At 35.2% G+C, this 21,774-nt stretch overlaps 1 protein-coding gene across 1 annotated transcript; it reads left to right on the forward strand.

The window, feature by feature from the left end:
* The first annotated feature begins 3,760 nt into the window (after nucleotides 1–3,760).
* Nucleotides 3,761–20,968, forward strand: LOC112504123 (ribosomal protein S2, mitochondrial-like). Its single transcript, XM_025108078.1, has 5 exons — nucleotides 3,761–3,817; nucleotides 11,545–12,061; nucleotides 12,488–12,670; nucleotides 20,633–20,700; nucleotides 20,783–20,968. The coding sequence occupies exons 2-5, from the start codon at nucleotides 11,607–11,609 to the stop codon at nucleotides 20,797–20,799; spliced, it is 723 nt and encodes a 240-aa protein (XP_024963846.1). The 5' UTR covers nucleotides 3,761–3,817; nucleotides 11,545–11,606; the 3' UTR covers nucleotides 20,800–20,968.
* Nucleotides 20,969–21,774: the final 806 nt, after the last annotated feature.

Consider the following 21,774-nt stretch of genomic DNA (forward strand, 5'->3'; position numbering starts at 1 on the left):
CATATTAATATTTGGCAATATCGTCAAATCCATTATAATCTTACTTAACCGATTCAAGGACCAACCCAAACATGTTGGCTACGTTTGATGAGCAAGTGTTTGACTTGTTTATGGAAGGCCTTTCGGTTGTAGTTGTAGTTGTAGTAGTAGTAGTAGTTTTTTATGAAAGCAACTATAGAACAAATTAAGAAGGAATTCATGAAAAAAAGAATATATGCGGAGACTAGAAAAATAAGGAAGAATGTAGATGGTGATAAAAAAAAGGTGCCAAGAATTCCAATGCATGGTCCATATAATATATATATATATATATATATATATATATATATATATAGGGGAGCGATCAAATGCGAACCAGTGAATTTGTACAAACCGTGCAAACCGCATTTAACCAATCATAATTTTTCATTTTGTTCATTTTTTTGTAATTATGAGAGGTTGATTAATCATTTTTATTGTGGAGGGTGTTAATCATAGATATTATCATTTTCATTATTTTAATTTTAAAGAAATACATGAAACAGTTTCATTAATTTTAGAGAAATACATGAAACAGTTTCATTAAGTATTATATGAAACAATTTCACAACCATATATGAAACAATTTCATCAAAAAAGACTGAAATAGGACCGACTAGCTAATTAAGGAAATAAACTTTTAATATTAAAAGATGATGGGCATGGGTGCAAGTGTTGCTTAAGATAAAATCAAAATGGTTAGACTTTTACGAGTTGTTTATAAAAGTTCCAATCTCTCGAAAGTGAACTTTTATAACCGGGCCTTATAAAAGTCCATAAGGTTTTTACGTTTACCACTTCGAGACTTGCCGATCTAGCTAAAAAATAAAAGGAATGAAAATTTCACCCAAATCTCTTTGTGATAGAAATACATATTGCTTAACCCCTAGCTAAATGCATGCAAAATTCGCGTCTCCACGTAATTATTCAAAGACCCTCTCGAGTTCATTGTGCATCACTTAAGCCGTATTTCGGATCCGCCCATCTCTGGGTCTAAGATCTAATATTAACACTTCAAAGTGATCAGCTTATCCGCATTTTAAGTATCGTCTTAAGTGACCAAGTTACGAAGTGATAAAAGATAAAAACACCCAAATATTATAAAAACATCCTAAGTTAAACTCACACCCACACCCATACAAGTAATTTAGCTAGACATAATAAAAATAATTAAAGACATAAAATAATACTGAAATATAAATTGCATTAATGTAAAACTAAATTACGAGTACAAGGAAATAAAATACTAGAAATTAAAGACATAAAATTAAATACATAAAATTAAAGACAATAAATTAAAGACAATAAATTAAAAAGCATTTATAATATTACTAAAAGAGATGAAATATATTAGAGAGTAACAAAAGATGGTGTTTTGTTGGTGTTTGCCACACCTTGGCACCCATTTTCTCTAATCTTGGCACCCATTTTCTCTAATCTTGGCACACTTCAAAAGACTCTCCCAAGCTTCTTTATATAGGGGAGAGAAGAGGGAGGAAGTACACACTCAATCATTATATTTGGGCAATTAGTACAAATAAAGAAAATACAAAAGAAAATAAAATACAATAAGGAAGACAACTCATAACAGTTGGAGGAAAAATATCTGGAGGAATCTTCAAGCTGCACGTTTCCCAAGAAGCTCTAGCCAGGCTGGAAGACTTCCCACAGTGGTGCCACAGTGGGCATAGCTGTCAGAAAAATACAGATTTTCGGAATAATACTTCTTCCTTTGTGTTTCAAAATCTTTTTAAAACTTTTTGGAATAAAAGATAAAAACAAGAAAATTGGGTATTTTAAAAATAGCAAAAAGGGAGGAAATAAATAGGAAATAACTCTTAAAAATAAGAGTTATCAGTTACATTTGGTCTTTACATATTAATACAATTTGAATAAATAAGAGTTATGGTTCCAATTACAGATTATCGATGAAAAAAATTGTATGACAGTTTAAAATCCAATATATTTAAAATCMAACATATTTAAACGACTCCACAAATGTATTCGATTTACACTAAGAGCAAAGAACCAAGAAACTTGAGTTTTAAGATAAACACTCAAAACCAATAAAGAAAATTACAAATTTGACAGATCATAAGCCATGAAAAGACAAAAAAAAGATGAGTTTTAGAATAAAATTTCAACTGCTTACCCTCTTTCTTGTCCAGAAACTCAGATTAAGGTTGAATTAATACATGTGTGTATATATATATATTTCAAAAAAACCCAAAAACATATTAATTCAAAACATATTATACAGTGCAATTTGGACAGCCTAACCCCAAAATATATAGTATATATATAAATAAATAACTATAAAARTATAAATCGTAAATATTAAAAATATTTTTTCACAGTATATATAATATTAATAATATAATTAAGTCATAAACTATTCAATATTAGACTAATTTCGAAGGTATTAACGAGACGATTATAATGGTGTAACTTGTTAAAATWAAAATGTATTTTTTAAACATGTTTTAATTGATATACGATTATGTATGTTAATTTGATAAATATTTAAAATGAAACATTTAAAAGTAAAAGACGTAAAATAAATAAATTAATTAATTATAAGGGTATAAAATGTAAATTTAAAATTATAATTTTAAAAAAATTGGTTGTGAGAGGGTGAGTGTATATGAGAAGAGGTGGGAGTGAAAAAGTGAAAAAATGAAAAAGTGAAAAAGTAAGCATAAAGGATATTTTGGTCATTTAGAATTTTAAGACTTTAAGACTTTTAATAAATTTGTTTAATAAGATAGTATAGATTACATTCATATGTCATTGTAACCAATACAATTGCATTTGATATTTGTATTAGAATTTTTTGTGTCTTACAATATAACATAATTACGAGTGATATCAATAATAAATTTATGTCGTGTGTTTTATTTTGTATATTATCACATACAAAATTACTAATGATTTGTGTGTATAGTTTTTTTTTTCTTCCTAAGATGACAATTTTGCCACGAGAGTTAATTTGTAATAAATACCACTTAGAAACTAACATACCACAAAGACCGCATAGCTTACTCTTAATTTTGTTTTTTTGGAAAAACATAATATTTATATATCACAATTACATTCAGTGAATTTAGAACCATTGAAAGGTTTACTTTAACGATAATTCAGATCCCGCTAAATCAATGACCATTTGATAGTTTACTCTTAATTTTATAATGCATCAATATAATATATACAAAAATATACATGACGACTTTATATATGGAATTCTAGTAAAATTACAAACAATATGATAATTTTTCATGATCTATAAATAAATTGTATTTTAGTATCTTTTTTACATTTTAAAGTAATTAAAAAATATAATTTTTTTCTTTATTATAAAATGGGTGAAGAAAGTGGTTTGTGTAGATGGTGTTCCACTTCCACATGCACTTAACGAGTTGGAAAAATGTGGTGTCTCAAAATGTTGTGGTCATGTTTGTAATTAAGCGAACACCAGAGGGGTGGTGATGCAAATGTCGTCAAGCTTTGGGCCATTTTCACCTAAAACCCAAGACAGTGTCAGTGTGCTAAAACCCAAGACAGCAACCGGAACTAGGAGGCAACAGGTCTTTTCCCCCACCATTTTCAAGTTTAAGCTTTTAATTTTAATGCTTTATTCCTCAGCTTCATCTCCTTTGCTTGAGTTTTTACTTGATTACTCATCCTTCATTCTTGTATAAATGTAAAATTTGGACCCAAAACCTTTCCCACACAAGCTCTCAGCTCTCTATTTCACTCTCTAAAACACTTCTTCTACCTCTCGACATCTCAAGAAAGAAAGGTAATGGGTCTTTTGACTCTCCATCTCTCTGAGAACCCACAACAGGAAGCATGAGTTCTGTGTTCAAAACTTATAAGAGTTGTTCTTGGATTTGGGTTTTTAAAATAGTTGACTCTTTGTATGTTTTCTTTTCGTTTGATTTGGCATAAGAAACGCCATGGAAATACCTTTGGGGTTTTTAAAATAGTTGACTCTTTGTATGCTTTCTTTTCGTTTGATTTGGCATAAGAAACGCCATGGAAATACCTTCGGGGTTTTTAAAATAGTTGACTGTTTTTCTGTTTTCTGGATTTGGGTATATCTGTTTTCTTGATTTGGCATAAGAAACGCCATGGTGAGTGGAGCAGAATGAGTGTGAATTAAGGGTGTGATTGCTTTGATGGAAAGAGTAGCACTCCCSATAAATCGATATCCGGGGGAAAGAAATCCATATTCCTCTAATAGTAGCGGACTGCGAAGTTGAAAATCGAAGGGGAACCAGAAATCTTGATCCATGGYCCCTATCCCTACCCTAGAAGGGCTTGAAGTTGAAGCAGACGTCCAGAGGTGCCTTTCTTGATGGAATGAAAGAAATGCCGACCTATAATTCCTGGTCATGAAGTGGAAAAGAAAGAAGTAATGATGATTCTTGCGTATAAAATAAGGATTAATCACAACTTCATGCTTGTTGTTCTTGAGTAGATATTGTAGGAGGAAGAAGGCCATGTAAGTAATATTCTGGTGTGGGTCTCGTAACAAAATGTACCCACTATATATATATATATATGTATATATAACAAACACCATTTGAAATTACATTAAAGCTATAGAAACCAACATTAACAAGGTTGTCAACTGTAGCACCTCTAAGATGTCTAAATGGCCTACAGTAGCAAGTATAAGCCTATGCTACAAGCGTTTTCTTGACTTTTGAGCTGCCTGCTGCTGCTGCTGCTGCATAACTCAACATCATATATCTCCTTTTGAACAAAAGAAGAAATTGAAAATGAGATTGCTGCTTCTGGTTTGCCATATTCGCAGTATTTTCTGCTTCGGTTGAATGACAAATTCTATCTGATTCTGTTCCGTGTATAGAACCAGAGTTCCTATTTTCGTTGTATCTTGCATTTGATAATCTTACATTGTTTGGCATAACGTGTTTATATATGTTTTCAGAACATGATGCATAAGATGTTTATATAAGCAGCAAATGAATGAACAAATCGAATTGATCCTTTATCCATGCAAGATTTGACCTGTGTCTAAATTGGTAGGTTTATACTGCTGTAATTGGCATCATTGATCTCTTGTGAAATAGCTGGAGGAGAAGTAAATGAAAACAAGAAAGCAAAAAACTCATAATCAAAAGCAATGATATTATAGTGACTTATACCTTATGGAATTGTAAGTAATTGGTACATTACTTTAGCTAACTTGGAAAAGGGTCATCAATTAAGTCCAAACTTTGACTTGTAATACAGAAAAAAATCTTCCTTTTTCTTGCATAAATTATCCCCAGGAATTGAGTTGCAGCATGGGGGTCAAAAGCACCAGCATTGAAAACAGAGAATCCCAAAATGCAACCAAGCAAACCATAACACAAGTATAAGAAACTGGAACTCCAAACAACTACCATGTAGAGGAAGAGAGGCACCATATTACCTAAATATGTCTCTATTCACAGTTTATACATGTCTATATTCACAGTTTAATGGGCATCTTCAGGGAGTATGATCTGTATTCATTTGAGTTATTTTTGCCTTCCACTTCATATTAAGAACAGTTTTATTGACAGTTTTATGTCTATATTGACAGGTTTAGGAGATACATTTAGAATCAGGGTTTTTATTATGTTTATTGGCTCAACGCTATGGGCCTGTCACTTCATATTAAGAAACCAAACCTAATGGACCCAGTAAATCTAACACAGTGGTATAATACGCACTTTATCTTAAGGTCAACCCTATAAACTATAATGATATAGGAGCTCTAAATTACAACATGGGAGAACCACCTCAGTGTTCGATTGCTAAATATGACTTGCAGTGATCAAGATAGAAGTATCTGGACCTCCTTTGCTCTTGATAACCTCCAGCAATGTCTCCCAACCTATAATGATATAGGAGCTCTAAATTACAACATGTGTGTATATTAAGAGAGAAAGTATGTTATATGTACTGGACTCTTCATTCATCATTAGCACTTTATAGGTCTTTTGTCTTCAATACATCCATGGTTTATGTACTTTTAATTTATATATCATTCATATATATTGTATTAAGGTTTTGATTCATGGTTTATGTTACTTTTGATTTATGGGTGATTCATTAAATACAATATGCGCTTCTTATTTGCAATTTGAAGGTTTTGATTCATCAAATGCAATATGTGGATTCTTTCTTGTGTGCTAATTAGTGATGGACGAGAATGCACGTGTAAGGTGGACAAATGAAATTATCAAATGCTTTTGAGAGACTTGTATAGAAGAGGTCAATAAAGTGGGTCGAAATGGGGTTAGTCTTCGAAAGGAAACTTGGCTTAAGACTTGGAGAAATCAGATGGAAAAAATCATGTAATCGTCACTCGAGACAAAATCAGACGATGATGGTGGCTGCTCGTGGTCGCTGGGCCATAGAGTTATGCGAATGGGGTGGAGGTGGGGATGGGCGGGGACCCCAATCCCCATCCTCAATACCCCATATCCGTCCCCGTCTCCATCCCTGCCATAGAATATGATTGCATACCCATCCCCGTCTCCAATAGGGGTCTCCAACAGCCGCAACGGGGTAACGGTGATTTTTTTATACCAAAAAACTACTAACAATTAAACTAGTTTTGACAAAAAGAGCTTAACACTAACAGTAGCAGTAAAAGAACCTAACACTAACAATTAAACTCAATTTGATCAACTAAAACAATTAATGTAATCCAAAAATTAACATACTTTCAATCCAAATGCTAAAAGTAAAGAATTCAATACAAAATTGAAGAATGAATATGAACAATAGCTAAAAGAGATTGGAGATGGTAGTTTAAAGCACATAAACAGACCATGTTTAAGTTTTTCTATAGACCTGGGGTACACCATGCATATGGAGGGTTTAAGACCTGGGCAGTGGTGTAACGCCCCACGTCCTTATATATTGGGTGTCGTTACTTTACATGATAAAACTATTAAATCTTGAATCTGAACTTGAAATTTAGCTTTATTTAGTACATATCTTGAAATTACATCAAAGAAGAAACTACTTAGCGGAAACGTAACCATAGCTTGTATTTACAACAAAACTTGATTTTCAACTAAAACCATATTACTTTATGCAAATCCTTCTTACTTCTTTCCTGAGATACATACATGAGATGTATAAGCTATAAGCTTAATGAGTATTTATGGTTTCATGAATGAGAAATTTTCATGATATTTCAGATATGATAACTCATTAAAGCCCTTGATCATGCATAAAAATATTCTTTATCATCATGCATAAAACATTCTTTTGAGATCTCACTTGTCACATGCATGTATACCATACTTGTCTTGAGGTTTGCTAACCCCCGGGTCCATAAAAAGGTTGCCCTATAAGGTCCGTTTGCAAGACGTTCCTTCTTGTAATATCCCGTACGTTGGATATTATGGTTATACATAACATGTAAAAATTTCTATGCCTCGTGTAACACATATGATAACATGTGAATGATTTTCATGTCTTGTGTGTATACTTGTATTAAAACATGTCATCCTGCATATCTTGAATATGTATGTGTATCAATATTTTCTTGTAAAACAAACATGCTAATATAACTTGTAATGCATAAAATACTTATATATATATAACATGCATGTATCGCATTAATCACATAAGTACTCACCTTGATTTGCCTACTTTTCCCTTTGATTCCTTTCTTCAAGCTTAATTATGTAAATGTCGAGAGATGTCTTATTTTTGGTATGCATAAATAGTGACCCTTAAATCCTTATTTGTAGATAAATTCATTGCATTAACTACTTGTTCTTTTTGCTTTCAAGGTTGTACTCTTATGAGAGTTTGACACCTCATCAATAAAGATAAGAGAATCTTGACAACTCATCTCTAAGGATAAGAGAATCTATACAACTCATGCTTCTAGTACTCCTTGTCATGCTTCCTAGATTGTCTTGCAATCAATAGTCCTGCCAACTCATATTTTTTTAGCCTAAACAACTCATCACTAGCTTGCTTATTCATGCTTACTAGACTTGACAATTCATCACTAGCTTGCTTAGTCATGCTTACTAGACTTGCCAACACACTTCTAGCCTTAACAACTCATCACTAGCTTGCTTATTCATGCTTACTAGACTTGACAATTCATCACTAGCTTGCTTAGTCATGCTTACTAGACTTGCCAACACACTTCTAGCCTTAACAACTCATCACTAGCTTGTTTAGTCTTATAATTAAGATGTTTCACTAAAATTGTAACAGTTGCCGGAGTACTTGAATTATTCATAAATATTTGCATTTAAGGGTGAAATATTGAGATTTATCTAATAAAGAAACTAGGGTGTTACAAGTGGACACATAAAGAGATCATGTCCAAATAAGCCTATTAAACAAAAATGATAATAGAAAAATGGCATATCGAGGGTTGTAACTAATTGTTTCTAGAATATTTGAATTAAACTTTGATCTAGAATTTTTAAATTATCATCAGAGTCAAGTAATGGGACTCAAAATCACAATTCAGCAAACCAACCCAAATTTGGCTAAAGATTTGGAGAAAAGGAGTAGCAATCAAGCATTTAGCAGAGTTTCAATATTGTGAGAACCAACAACTTCTGGATTACCAAATTAAACTTGTAAAAATCTGAAAGTTACAAACCTCGACCTCCCTGAAATTTGAATCAGACGGAATGACGAGGGGCGTTCAGGCCGGAGGAAGGGGGCGGCGTTCAGGCGGGCGAGGTCGGCTCTTTCTCGTTGTTGATGTGCAAATGTCTAAACCTAACAAGGAATAAATAATATATTTTTATTAATTTAAGTAGAAATAAATAATATTTTTTAATGATTATTGATTAACTGGTTATGTACTTTTGTAATGCGACCGAATGTAAAATTTGTATCACTTTTGACATCTTATGAACCTGACTTTGTTGTAATGAATTCAACATGACAAACATGAACAATCAATAAATTAAGTTTATCGATTGACAATTTTGAATGCAGGTAGTTATTTTTTTGTAAATTGTAATCGGTATGTTCGCATACATTTATTCAAATTTTACATTTGGTCACATTACACGGGTACATAACCAGTCAATCAATAATCATTAGAAAAATTTGATTTATTTCTACTTAAATTAATAAAAATATATTATTTATTCCTTGTTAGGTTTAGACATTTGCACATCAACAACGAGAAAGAGCCGACCTCGCCCGCCTGAATGCCGTTCCCTTCCTCCGGCCTGAACGCCCCTCCGTCATTCCGTCTGATTCAGATTTCAGCGAGGTCGAGGTTTGTAACTTTCAGATTTTTACAAGTTTAATTTGGTAATCCAGAAGTTGTTGGTTCTCACAATATTGAAACTTTGCTAAATGCTTGATTGCTACTCCTTTTCTCCAAGTCTTTAGCCAAATTTGGGTTGGTTTGCCTTTTTGTGATTTTGAGTCCCGTTGCTTTACTTTGATGATAATTTAAAAATTCTAGATCAAAGTTTAATTCAAATATTCTAGAAACAGTTAGTTACAGCCTTCGATATGCCATTTTTCTATTGTCATTTTTGTTTAATTGGCTTATCTGGATATGATCTGTTTATGTGTCCACTGCCCAGGTCTTAAAACCCTCCCTATGCGTGGTGTACCCCAAGTCTATAGAAAAACTTAAACATGGTCTGTTTATGTGCTTTAAACTACTATCCCCAATCTGTTTTAGCTATCGTACATCTTCATTCTTCAATTTTGTATTATATTCGTTACTTTTAGCATTTGAATTGAAAGTATGTTAATTTTTGGATTACATTAATCGTTTTAGTTGGTCAAAATTAGTTTAATTGTTAGTGTTAGGTTCTTTTGCTGCTGCTGCTACTGTTAGTGTTACGCACTTTTTGTCAAATCAGTTTATTTGTTAGTAGTTTTTTGGTATAAAAAAATCACCGTTACCTAGTTGGGATCCCTGTTGGAGACCCTTGTTGGGCACGAGGATGGGTATGTAATCATATTCTATGGCAGGGATGGGGACGGGGACAGATATGGGGTATCGGGGATGGGGATTGGGGTCCCCGCCCCATCCCCACCTCCATCCCGCTCCCATAGCCCGATTGCCCAGCCACCACGAGCAGCCACCAACATCGTCTGATTTTGCTCTCGAGTGACAGTTACATGATTTCTATCTGATTTTGCTCTTGAGTCTCGCCCTCCTTCTCAACATCGTCTGATTTTGCTCTCGAGTGGCAGTTACATGATTTCCATCTGATTTTGCTCGAGTCTCGCCCTCCTCCTCAATATGTTGACTCTCATCTCCCCCATGAACCCTAGCCTAGATACCCAGATTTCTTTTTTCCTTAAACCTAAATCATTAATTCGATCTCTTCTTTCTCTTCTCAAACAGGTATGTTGGATGTCTTTGTTGTTATAGATTCTATCTTGCTTTAGTTGTTAGATCACGATTTTTATTTGATTCTGATTTGTGTGTATGTTTTATGTCTGCTAATAATTCGTTATTGCATAAGAAATTATATAGAGATAATGCAACTGGAGTATTTTTTTAATTATAGGTCCTTCGCATGTGTTTATGTAATAAGTTTCATGTTATGTGTATACAAAGTGTTTCAATGGCGACCTTGGTGCATTTTGTCACAACCTTTGCCCTTTGGTCTCTCTTCATTTTTCTAATCCAATTTTATAGCTTCTTTGAGTTCTCTGATCCTCTGCAATAATTGTGTTTGGTCTTGTCTCTGGCTGTCAATTTAGTTATTCGATTTGTTGTTTGAATAGGTTTATGTGTCGTGTGTACATGTTTGCTTACTGTTCAAAAACACGATAAGAATAGGTAGAGTGGGACATTCTATGTGTTTTTAAGGCCTAGAAACTGTCAATTGTTGATATGGTAATTAACTCGGTAATACTGAAATATGAGATTCAAAATTTCAAGTTGAGGATCTCTATGTTAGCATGTCAGATGTCTTCTAGGCTGCTAGCTTTTATGGCAGGTTATGTTTTATTCTTGTCTTGTTTGAAATCAACTAACAACCCTCTTACTCATAAATGGAGTTCGTAAATGCAATCTTTTTGAACTCGAACAACTGAAATGGCTTTCTACAGCAGAATTGGAAGCCTCATGAGGCAATCTATCTCCCCAGACCACTGTATCCAATGGGCATGTTTAATGCCATGTTTTCGAAGCTCTTTGTTGGTGGCATGTTCTCTGAGTAACTTCACCGCTCCTATTTATGTTTATATGAGCCATAAATATAGTCTGGTTTTCCTAGAGGTCATGGGTTCAAGCATCACCAAGCTGTGATACATACAATAGTATAATGCATATTTTCAGCATAACGATCAATATATTCACTATTTTAGGCTATGATTAACATTATTAGTATGAACAATTTTTCAATGTGATCACATGTGTTACAACATGTTCAATATTGTTAAATGTGAACGAGCATGATATGTGGATAGTTTTCAAGCATTCTAAATGTTTTCAGTACTATGGTTAAACATGTATGTTTAGTTGGGTAAGTGTGTGATCTTTGTTTCTTGGATTAGGGGCATATTTTTACTCTTCGCCCACGGCATCCAAACAATAGGGCCGACCCTGATTGAAGCAAATGACGATTCATTCAGCTGTTATTCAGAGGCTTCTAAGCACAAACGCTCATTTAGCCCGCCGAGCGGCTGAGAACCATTTTAAAATCTACACTTATGGTGCTCGAAATGGAATGACGATTATCGACTCCGATAAAACTCTTGTTTGCCTCCGTAGCGCTTGCAATTTCATCGGGAATCTTGTTCGCGAAAATGGTCGGTTTCTGTTTGTGAATACTAATCCATTACTTGATGAGATTATTGAGCAGATGATTAAAAACACTGGCTGCCGCAATGACAACTCTTGGCGTCTTGGAGGGTTTCTAACCAACAGTTTGAGTCCGAAAAAGTTCCGATCTCGGAATAAGAAGTTGAATCTGACGTCGGTTTATCAGCCAGATTGTGTGGTGATTTTTGATACGGAGCGGAAGTCTTCTGTGATTCTTGAAGCGTCTAGGTTACATATTCCAATTGTTGGGTTAGTAAATTTGTTTACTTTTTGCAGATCATATTTCATAACGGGTATAGTATCTGAATTTAGGGGAAGGGCCGGGGGAGGGGATACCTTAAGTACCTGCTTAACCACCCAACTTTAGCACTGTGTTCGCAAGATTAAAAATAAGTGGAAAGAAAGGGAAAGATGTAGAAAAGAACGAAGAGAACCTAAAAGTTTTTGTGTTCTAGGGGTTTTTAGGATAGGAAATAAAGGAACAGGTGGGGAAGTTGTAACTTTTGTCAAAAATTTCCTCTAGATGTGTGAATATTAGGAGTGGGCTACCCCATTGGTACTCTTTTGTTGCCTGTTTTTGTTGTTGAAGTTACTAAATTTTTGTTGCCTGTTTTTGTTGTTGAAGTTACTAAATATAACAATATGATTGGTTAACAACTTTATCTTTAATGTTAGGTTGGTGGAGCCGAGTATGCCACTGGAAACGTACAAGAAAATCACATACCCTGTTCCAGCAAATGATTCAGTGCAGTTTGTGTATTTGTTCTGTAATATGATTACAAAAACTATACAATACGAGCAAAAGAAGCTTGCCACAGCTAAAGGGAAGGTTTCCAAAGAAGAAGAGACAAAAACCAGGTAAGATGATGTTAGTAAGTTATTATTTGAATACCCCATGTCTAATCATGCATATCGATGCACATGTGATACAATGATCATAGGATCAATATACGTTTTGTATCTACATGTCCGGTTTTGAGCACACATTTGGTGGAGATGCACGATTAGAGTAGCAGACTTGCAATTTGCTGTAAGGACCTGTGATTAGTGTGAGCATGGGAGGGGTTGGGAGTGGCAGCAGGGGATTGGGGGAGGGTTGAAGAGCTGATATCTACGTGCCAAAGTTCTCAGATGGGGTATGTGGGATGGCCATGAGTAGTTTTTTGCGACTGTTGTCAGGGAGGGATTTTTTGGCTCACTTGTTAAGAGTGTTTAGCTGTTTCGCACTTCCTCTCTTTCCCTACTTGTTTTAATCTTATTCCATGTTGTATACTTTGTGAACCTCATTTCCCAAGTTTGTCAAGCTTTTCATCAACTTTTTAGAACTTCTTTTCTTGCTTTTATTAGTCTTGCTTTTGGGGTTGCTAATCACCCTAAAAAGACTATATTCGCATAACTCTTTTGCAATTCGGGGTCTTCATGGAAGTGAGCTCTCTAATCCTAGGGGTAAGGAAAGGTTTCATAAATATTAGCTTTCCAAACCCCATTCGCGTGGGATTTACTGGTGCTATTGTTTTGGTTTATGTTGAGCACATATTTCTTGCATAAAGCTTGTGTATTGACAAAAAGTTTAGAAGGCATACACGTTTATTTTGATTCAAAAGTTCTTGCTTAATTGTTGGAACTTTTTCATGGATTATGCACTTATCTTGTAGCAATCTAGAGAACGTAGGACTTCATGAAGGATTTGGGAGTTTAGAGAGAGTAAAGAGAAATTTTGAGGGATAAGGTAATAACGGAGGAGAAATAAAAATCATTAGTTTGCTCCTTGTTGAATAAATCCAACATATGCTAACATTCAATCTTATGAACACCCATCAATTTCAATGATAAACACAGTAAATTTAAGTGGGAAAAACTTACTTGGAAAACCAGTCTTCATTGATAAGTTTGACGTAGAAGATGAAGCTATTGATTCCTTTATGATGTCTGGATTGATGGAAGATCGAACATAGAAATCATTGGTGTTGATTCTTTGATCCCTTAGGGTGAGAGGGAGAGAGCGAGAGCGCCTATGTTTGTTTTTAGACATCTAAATGGAAATCACAAATTTAACCCATATATTATCTATTTACTTCCATCAAGTAACAATTATGAGATGGGTAGCAGTTATGTCATGTTGGCAAGTTACTACTATAAAATGTAAATATAACAATAATTAAAAATAGTTACAAAAATGGTCCTAAGGCCATAAATATTGGAAGTATTCCAACATTCTCCTACTTGGCCGAGTGACCATTTATGATGAGTATTCATAAACTTGGCCAAAATAATACCCATCAAGTTTCATATTAAAGCCAGAGCAAAAAGATACAGTCATTCGAGTCGTTATCAACACGAGACCCCATCAATTATACTAAGGCCTCAAAATAAAACATTTAGAAAACTTCAAGCCAATATGACAGAAAATACACAACATTAAATTGTATAGATTTTGTCTATAGATCAATAAGTGCATGCATACATTAGTATAGACAAGACAACTAAGATATTCGAGAAAATTTACAATTAATTTTCCATAAGCGTAATATGCTTTCATATAAGGTCTGTAGTAAAACCCATCTTTGCTACGAGCTCTTGGTAAACTTTGGGCGGTAGACCTTTTGTCATCGGATCCGCAAGCATATCATGAGTGCTGATGTACTCGATACAAAGATTATTTTCCTCTACTCGTTCTCGTACAAACAAAAACTTTGTATCAAGATCTTGGTTTAAAAATGCGCGCATAATGCGCTCTGATGCGTGATGCGCTCTGATGCGCTGGAGGAAACACATCAGATGGGTTGATGCATTGCGATTCCATGATGCGCTCGCATCACCTACGCATCAAACGATGCGTGCATCACCTATGCATCAGCGCATCCTGTATGTTTCATGTTTGGGCTCCCTTTTCAGTTTTTAGTTGGGCTTTTTAGTTGATTAAAATAGAACGTGAGACTGAATGGTGACCTAATAGAAGAAGCCGACAACCACTAATAGAAGAAGCAGAAGTCGCACTCACATATCAACCAGATTAAAAAAGAAATAGAACGTGAGTTGTTGTCGTACAGCCAAATGAGGGAGATGACCCGTGTTGGGGTTTGATGATGCTGATCTTGGGGAGTATTAGTTGGTCACTTGATCATTTAGTTTAGGGATTGGGGACTATTAGACATTTACTTGTGTTCTTCATGGTAGTAGTTCGTGTGTTCTGTTATTCCGATTCACGAACTTTTTAAGATTCTAATGCCACTTTTGGAGCTACTTTATGTTATAAATGAAGTATTTTGATAGGTAAGTATTAAAAAGGTAGAAATTGATATGTAGAATTAATTTATAAATATTTTTTGAATACCGGGCGCATAACGTGCGTGATGCGAGCGCATCACGCATCACACATCGGCTTCCGGGACCCTTACCGCCTCGGACCGCATCGCGTTTTTTAAAACCAAGATCAAGATATAATCCTGCCCCACTCAAACTATTGTTGTTCGAAAAATTAACGGCAGCAGAATTGTCACAATAAATCTTCAATGGTCTCGATATTGAGTTCACAACTTTCAGTCCACCAATAAGATTTCTCAACAACATTCTGTGGCAGGTTGCATTATAGACCGCAACATACTCCACCATCATTGTTGAAGTCGTCGTTAGTTGTTGCTTATGACTCCTCCACGAGATAGGTCTGCCTGCTAACATAAAGATGTACCCTGAAGTCGACTTTTTATCGTCTTTGCATTTTGCAAAGTCGGAATCGGAATAGCCAATCAATTATAAGTTATTAGTTCTTCTATATGTTAGTTTGTAGTCTTTTGTCCCTTGTAGATATCGCAATACTTTCTTTGCTGCTTTCCAATGATCTAGGCCAGGATTAGATTGATATCGACCTAGCATTCCAGCAATATAAGCAATATCGGGACGAGTACAAACCTGGGCATACATTAGGCTTCCTACTACAGAAGCATAAGGTATCAATCTCATTCGTTCCTTTTCTACATCTGTTTTTGGGCATTGAAAATAACCAAAAACGTCTCCTTTAACCATGGGAGCAACAAAATGAGAGCATTGTTGCATGTTATAACGTGCAAGAACACGTTCAATATAAGCCTTTTGAGATAGACCTAATGTCCCATTGGCCCAATCTCGGTGTATTTCGATGCCAATCACATAAGAGGCTTCCCCGAGATCTTTCATGTCAAAATGGCGTGAAAGTAATCGCTTTGACTCATGCAGCAAATCCAGATTGTTACTTGCCAAAAGGATGCCATCAACATAAAGGACAAGTATGGCAAAGTTGCTCCCACTCATTTTAAGGTATGTACATTGATCTACTTGATTTTTAATGAAACCATTCTTCTTCATGACTTCATCAAATTTCAAGTACCACTGTCGTGATGCTTGTTTTAACCCGTATATGGATTTCTTTAGCTGACATACCAGGTGTTTGCAACCCTTAAGCTTAAAACCTTTGGGTTGCATCATGAACACATCTTCATGCAAATCACCATTAAGGAAAGCTGTTTTAACGTCCATCTGATGTAGCTCTAAATCAAAATGAGCTACTAGGGCCATGACGATCCTTAGGGAATCCTTTCGTGAAACGGGAGAGAAAGTCTCCTGATAATYGACTCCCTCTTTTTGGGTGTAGCCTTTAGYAACCAAACGTGYTTTATATCGTTCGAYGTTACCGTTTGGGTCTAGTTTGGTTTTAAAGACCCACTTGCATCCTACAGCTTTTATACCCTTAGGAAGTTCAACAAGTTCCCAAACATCATTTTTACTCATGGAATCAAGTTCGTCGATCATAGCTTTATTCCACTGAGAAGATTGGTCGCTATTAATGGCCTCATTATAAGAGATTGGATCGTTGCACTTTCCAATATCCAAATCAGCTTCATTAAGGTAAGTTACATAATCATCAAAATTAGTAGGTCTTCTAGGCCTTGATGATCTCCTTAATGCAATTTCGGGTTCTTCAGACTCAATGGTAACTTCAGGAATATGTTCCTCTAAGTTTGACGTGTCTTCATTTAATGGCATATTTGGAGCAACATTATCCTAAAAAATGATACTAGGTGGAGCAATGTCATCTACTAGAGGCACAACAGGATGAAGAGGTAAGAGGGTCATTGGCCCCTTCTCTTTGACTTCTTGTAAGTTGATGTCATGATGTGCATTGCTCCCACTAACATTAGAGTTCTCTAAGAACTCGGTATGGTGAGTTTCAACTATGCGAGTGGAATGAGAAGGACAATAGAATCTAAATCCCTTTGATCGTTCAGGATACCCTATAAAGAAACAACTAATAGTTTTCATGTCAAGCTTTCTTTGTTGAGGGTTGTAGAGCTTAGCTTTAGCCAGACAGCCCCATATTTTCATATATCTCAAGCTCGGTTTCCTTCCTATCCAAATTTCATAAGGTGTCTTGGAAATAGCTTTAGAAGGAACCCTGTTGAGAATATGGACAGCCGTCTTTAATGTCTCGGTCCATAAGAATTGGGGTAAGTTGGTATTTGCTAACATACTTCTTACCATATCCATAAGGGTCTTATTTCTTCTCTCAGCAACTCCATTCTGCCGAGGAGTACCCGGCATGGTAAATTGGTTCACGATCCCGTGTTCCTTGCAAAAGTCAAAGAAAGGACCGGGAGAATGACCAACATCAGTATGTCTACCATAATACTCGCCTCCTCTATCTGATCTCACTACCTTTATCTTACGGTCGAGTTGATTTTCAACCTTGGCCTTAAAGACTTTAAACATGTCAAGTGATTCAGATTTTTCATTTATTAAATACAAATACATATAGCGCGAATGATCATCTATAAGGAGGCGTTTGGTTCGTAGAATGGAATTCGATGGAATTGGAATTCATCAAATGAATTTGACTTTGAAGGAATGGAATGAAATTAGATGGAATTTGACCATGTCTTGTGATTGCGTTTGGTTGCATGGAATTGGAATGAATTTGGATTAGGGAAAGAACTTGTCGGATAGGAATTGAAATCCGAGGGTATTGCCGTGGAATGTAAAATCCACGAGTGAAGGAATTTATTGGAATTGAAAGAATTCCATCAATTTTATTCCATGAACCAAACATTGTATTTGGAATTTGGTCAAAGGATTTGGCCATTCCAATTCCTTTCAATTCCATTCAAATCCATGAACCAAACAGCCCCTAAATGTGATAAACGATTTATGTCTAGATATTCCGGCGGGAAGAGGTCCATAGATGTCGGTGTGAATGATTTCCAACAAACTTGAACTTCTTGTGGCACCCTTCTTATTTCCCGTTGCCATTTTGCCCTTAAGGCATTTAACACGTCTTAAAATCATTGAAATCGAGAGTTGGTAATACTCTATCTTTCACGAGTCTTAACATTCGTTCTCGTGAGATGTGACCTAAACGTTGATGCCACAACATAGACGATGTTTCCAATTCTCTTTTCCTTTTATTTAAGTTTTCATTCACATTATATGACAACAAGGATTTTGAGAATTGTTCATCTAAGTACAATTTTTAAAGTTCTCCAACCAAAAAACCACAACCTATAAAATCGGAATTTAGGCTAATAGTGACTTTGCCGTTACCAAATGATACATAATATCCATCAATATCTAATTTATGTACAGATACTAGGTTCCGAGTTATCCTTGGTACATAAAGAGTATCATATAAGTTAATACAACGACCACTTTGCATAACTAATTGTAAAGTGCCCATGGCTTCAACATTTAGATCGTCACCAGTTCCAACTTTAATGGTTCTTTGGTTTCTTTCCAATCTCCGGGTTGTATGGAATCCCTGTAAGGAGTTTGTAACATGTACCGTAGAACCGGAATCAACCCACCATGTGTTTGTAGGGACGACCACCCATCCATCTCAACATCCTCATCTCTGTAACTTCCAATTTCTTCTGTTGCGCCTTCTTTACTACTACCCAACACTCAGAACCATACAACATAGTCCGTCCTATGGCTACTTTATAGAATTTCCAATGATTTTTCTTTTATTACAAATCTTAGATTCTGGCGGTCACAACCTAATATATATGTTTGATATGGTCAAATCATGTCATGTAATGTTGTCTTAGGGGCTGTTTACTAGCCTCGTTTTGTCTCTTACCGGTAAGATTCTCTCACCCAGGTGACGTAGGAGTAATTACCAAAAAGAAACAGATCAATGATCATTGACAGTCCTTCTGACCAGGGTAAGTGATGGAACTGGTGCTTACCATGGTCAACACCTATTCTTCCTCATTTACCCTCCCCTTGATCTCTTTCTTCATTGAAAACCTTCTCCTTTCCTTCACCAAGAGTAATACCCTGCACACTTCTTCTCTTATGCACACATACCGTCACTAGTATAAATGCAGAGGAATCATGCTATGCTATTTCTCCCGAACAAGGTTGGTGGAAGTCATCAGTTCAAGCCTGATTATCCCTAAACCCTATGTTAGATTTTGATTTGCTACCCTGCCGTGATTGCAAAAAAAGGGGATGATTTGTATCATCTTGACTTGGTTCTGCTTCCTCTATTTTTTAATGATACCGGCCCGGGTCGACTTCTCTTACCCGTATCATTGGTATCAATATATGGGCAAGTCAAAATTATAAATGCGGAGGGAACCATCAAGGAGGTAAATCTTGAAATGAAAATCTTCTAACGGTAAAAAGTGAAAGGTAATTAGATGGGAAGACACTTTGGTAAAGAAACAACAGACTCTCGAAACAATTGTCCAGAAGGAAATTAGGAGAGATAATATGCTTATGCCTTCAATGGATGACCATCCATGTACCTTGGAATTCGTAATTTTGCCACACTCATCTCATGGAGACATTGTCCTATAAAACCTTCTTTTAGTTTCATAAGTTGCCGATCATAGAAAGTCATATGAAGCTTGTTGCAGTTTCATCAATCAGCACTTTCTTTTACACTAACATTCTTGTCTATTTATTCATTCTTTTTAACACATTCCAAATCCATTTTTGTGCAAACAACTGGATACATTCCAATTCAACCATGCACCCTCTCCATCCTGGCTTTGGACAACCTACACAAGTAGAAATTTTCTAATGGAGCTGACAACCACCCTCTATTGTGCGATGATCCATGACATCATGATGCTGTTAATCTCATCTTATCACACAATTATGGTTTATCCACCACGTATAGGACCTATAGGTCCTGTTGCTTTAGGAATAAAGGATAGAGAGGTACATGCCTATATAAATAAGCAACGTTCTTCACGTAAATGTGGATGCACTTTTGGTTGCTTGAAACACTTATGGTTGGTTGGAATATGTCTACCTTAACTTTTAAGCACATATGTTTCACATAAGTTATTATGAAGCAAGACGCGAAAAGGTATGGAAGTTACTTCTTATTGGAACTTGTTGCTAATTTGTTTGTGATGATATCTGAGAAAACCAAGTGAAAGGGAATTTTTGTCCTATTTATGGAGTTGGTGTTGGGATCACAACCCCATTAGATTGGTCATGGTGTAACTTCACATTACAAAGAGTATGTTATTCCTTTCTGTTTCTTATTTTTATGATTAAGGCCCTAAGCTGATTGCTTTCTAGTTACTTTGCAATTTTATGTTGCCTATTTGCATGATGGCATTTGGGAGATGTTTGATATGCATTTTGGCTTTTATAATCTTGACATCGGTTTTCAAGATTTGTACAAAGTCTCTTCCTGTTGAATAATGATTGACCATATTTAGATTTGTATAATATATCGATTTAAATGTTTGATTTTTTCGTCAACTGCTTCCTCATATTGCTTATTTTTGAGATGAATAACAAGTTTTGTTGTGGATGACTTATGGATTGAAGAGAGGCTGCTCAACCAATTGAAAAGATTAAGATCGAATCGTGCGTCCTACCACCGTCTGCTTCTGATGGTAATTAATTGTCTAATTCTAGTAACTATTACTAGATTGCAATTTTTGTTATGCCCAAGTTGTGATATTCTTGTGGATGCAGATCCCTTGAAGATGTAGGAGCTTCTGGACAAACTGGTGGTTATCAAGATCAACTGAGAATGAAGGGACAAAGATATCCATGCCCATAAGTTGTAATTCGATCTAGGAATGAGGCTAAAGCAAAGACGGATTGAGAAAGCCTTTCTACTAGTTGTGTACCTGCGTAATGCATTATTTAAATATTCATCTATTATTTTTAGAAAACCAAAGATAAAAGTTTGAAGAAGATAGAATTGTGTTACCAATGTGTGATTTGAGCAATAGATGCCTGAAAACAGGTTGTCTCTATAATATACTAAAAAGGAGATGTTAATGCTAACATAAAAACAACCATTTATTTAAAGTGTTTTTGATAGACCAAATATTGTTGAAAGTAGTAATATTAAGTTGCATTCGACAAAGCATGTAAAGTTAAGCAAGGATAAGGCTACAAATCACAGCAAAGCCATTGGAGGTGACATAAGAAGTTGCAAAATTCAAGAGATTAAACACACCTACTTTTGTTACAAGACAAGAATTGCTGGGTTATGTTGTACATAAGCATAAAAAAAAGGTAAATGTATAGCTTAGTGGTCGTTTGCTTTTATTCTCTTCTGTGACATGCACTATGTATGTAACTGTAAGATGAGACGATAATAATTTCTTGGCATGCAACACAAAAGTGCAAAAGTCAAAACACATTTTTCACAAGGATAAACTTTGACACTATTATGCAACTTTACACACACATATACAAACACACACATATATATATATATAGACAAGTTCAAATGAAAACCGATTTTTGGTTGTAAACTAGGAGACAAAGGAGAGCACGTCACGTATCCCCTGTGTCCATCATGAATAATGTATTTATTATTCATGATTAATGTGTATTATTCATCATGAATAATTAATTAATTTAACATGGATCATGATTTATATTATTCATCATGACTAGTTCATGAAGTTCACATCGTTTTTCATACTAAATGCCCTCCATTGTTCATACTA

The sequence above is a fragment of the Cynara cardunculus genome, unplaced genomic scaffold (assembly GCF_001531365.2).
Source record: "Cynara cardunculus var. scolymus isolate 2C unplaced genomic scaffold, CcrdV1 Un_Scaffold_4712, whole genome shotgun sequence".
Classification (NCBI taxonomy): Eukaryota; Viridiplantae; Streptophyta; class Magnoliopsida; order Asterales; family Asteraceae; genus Cynara; species Cynara cardunculus.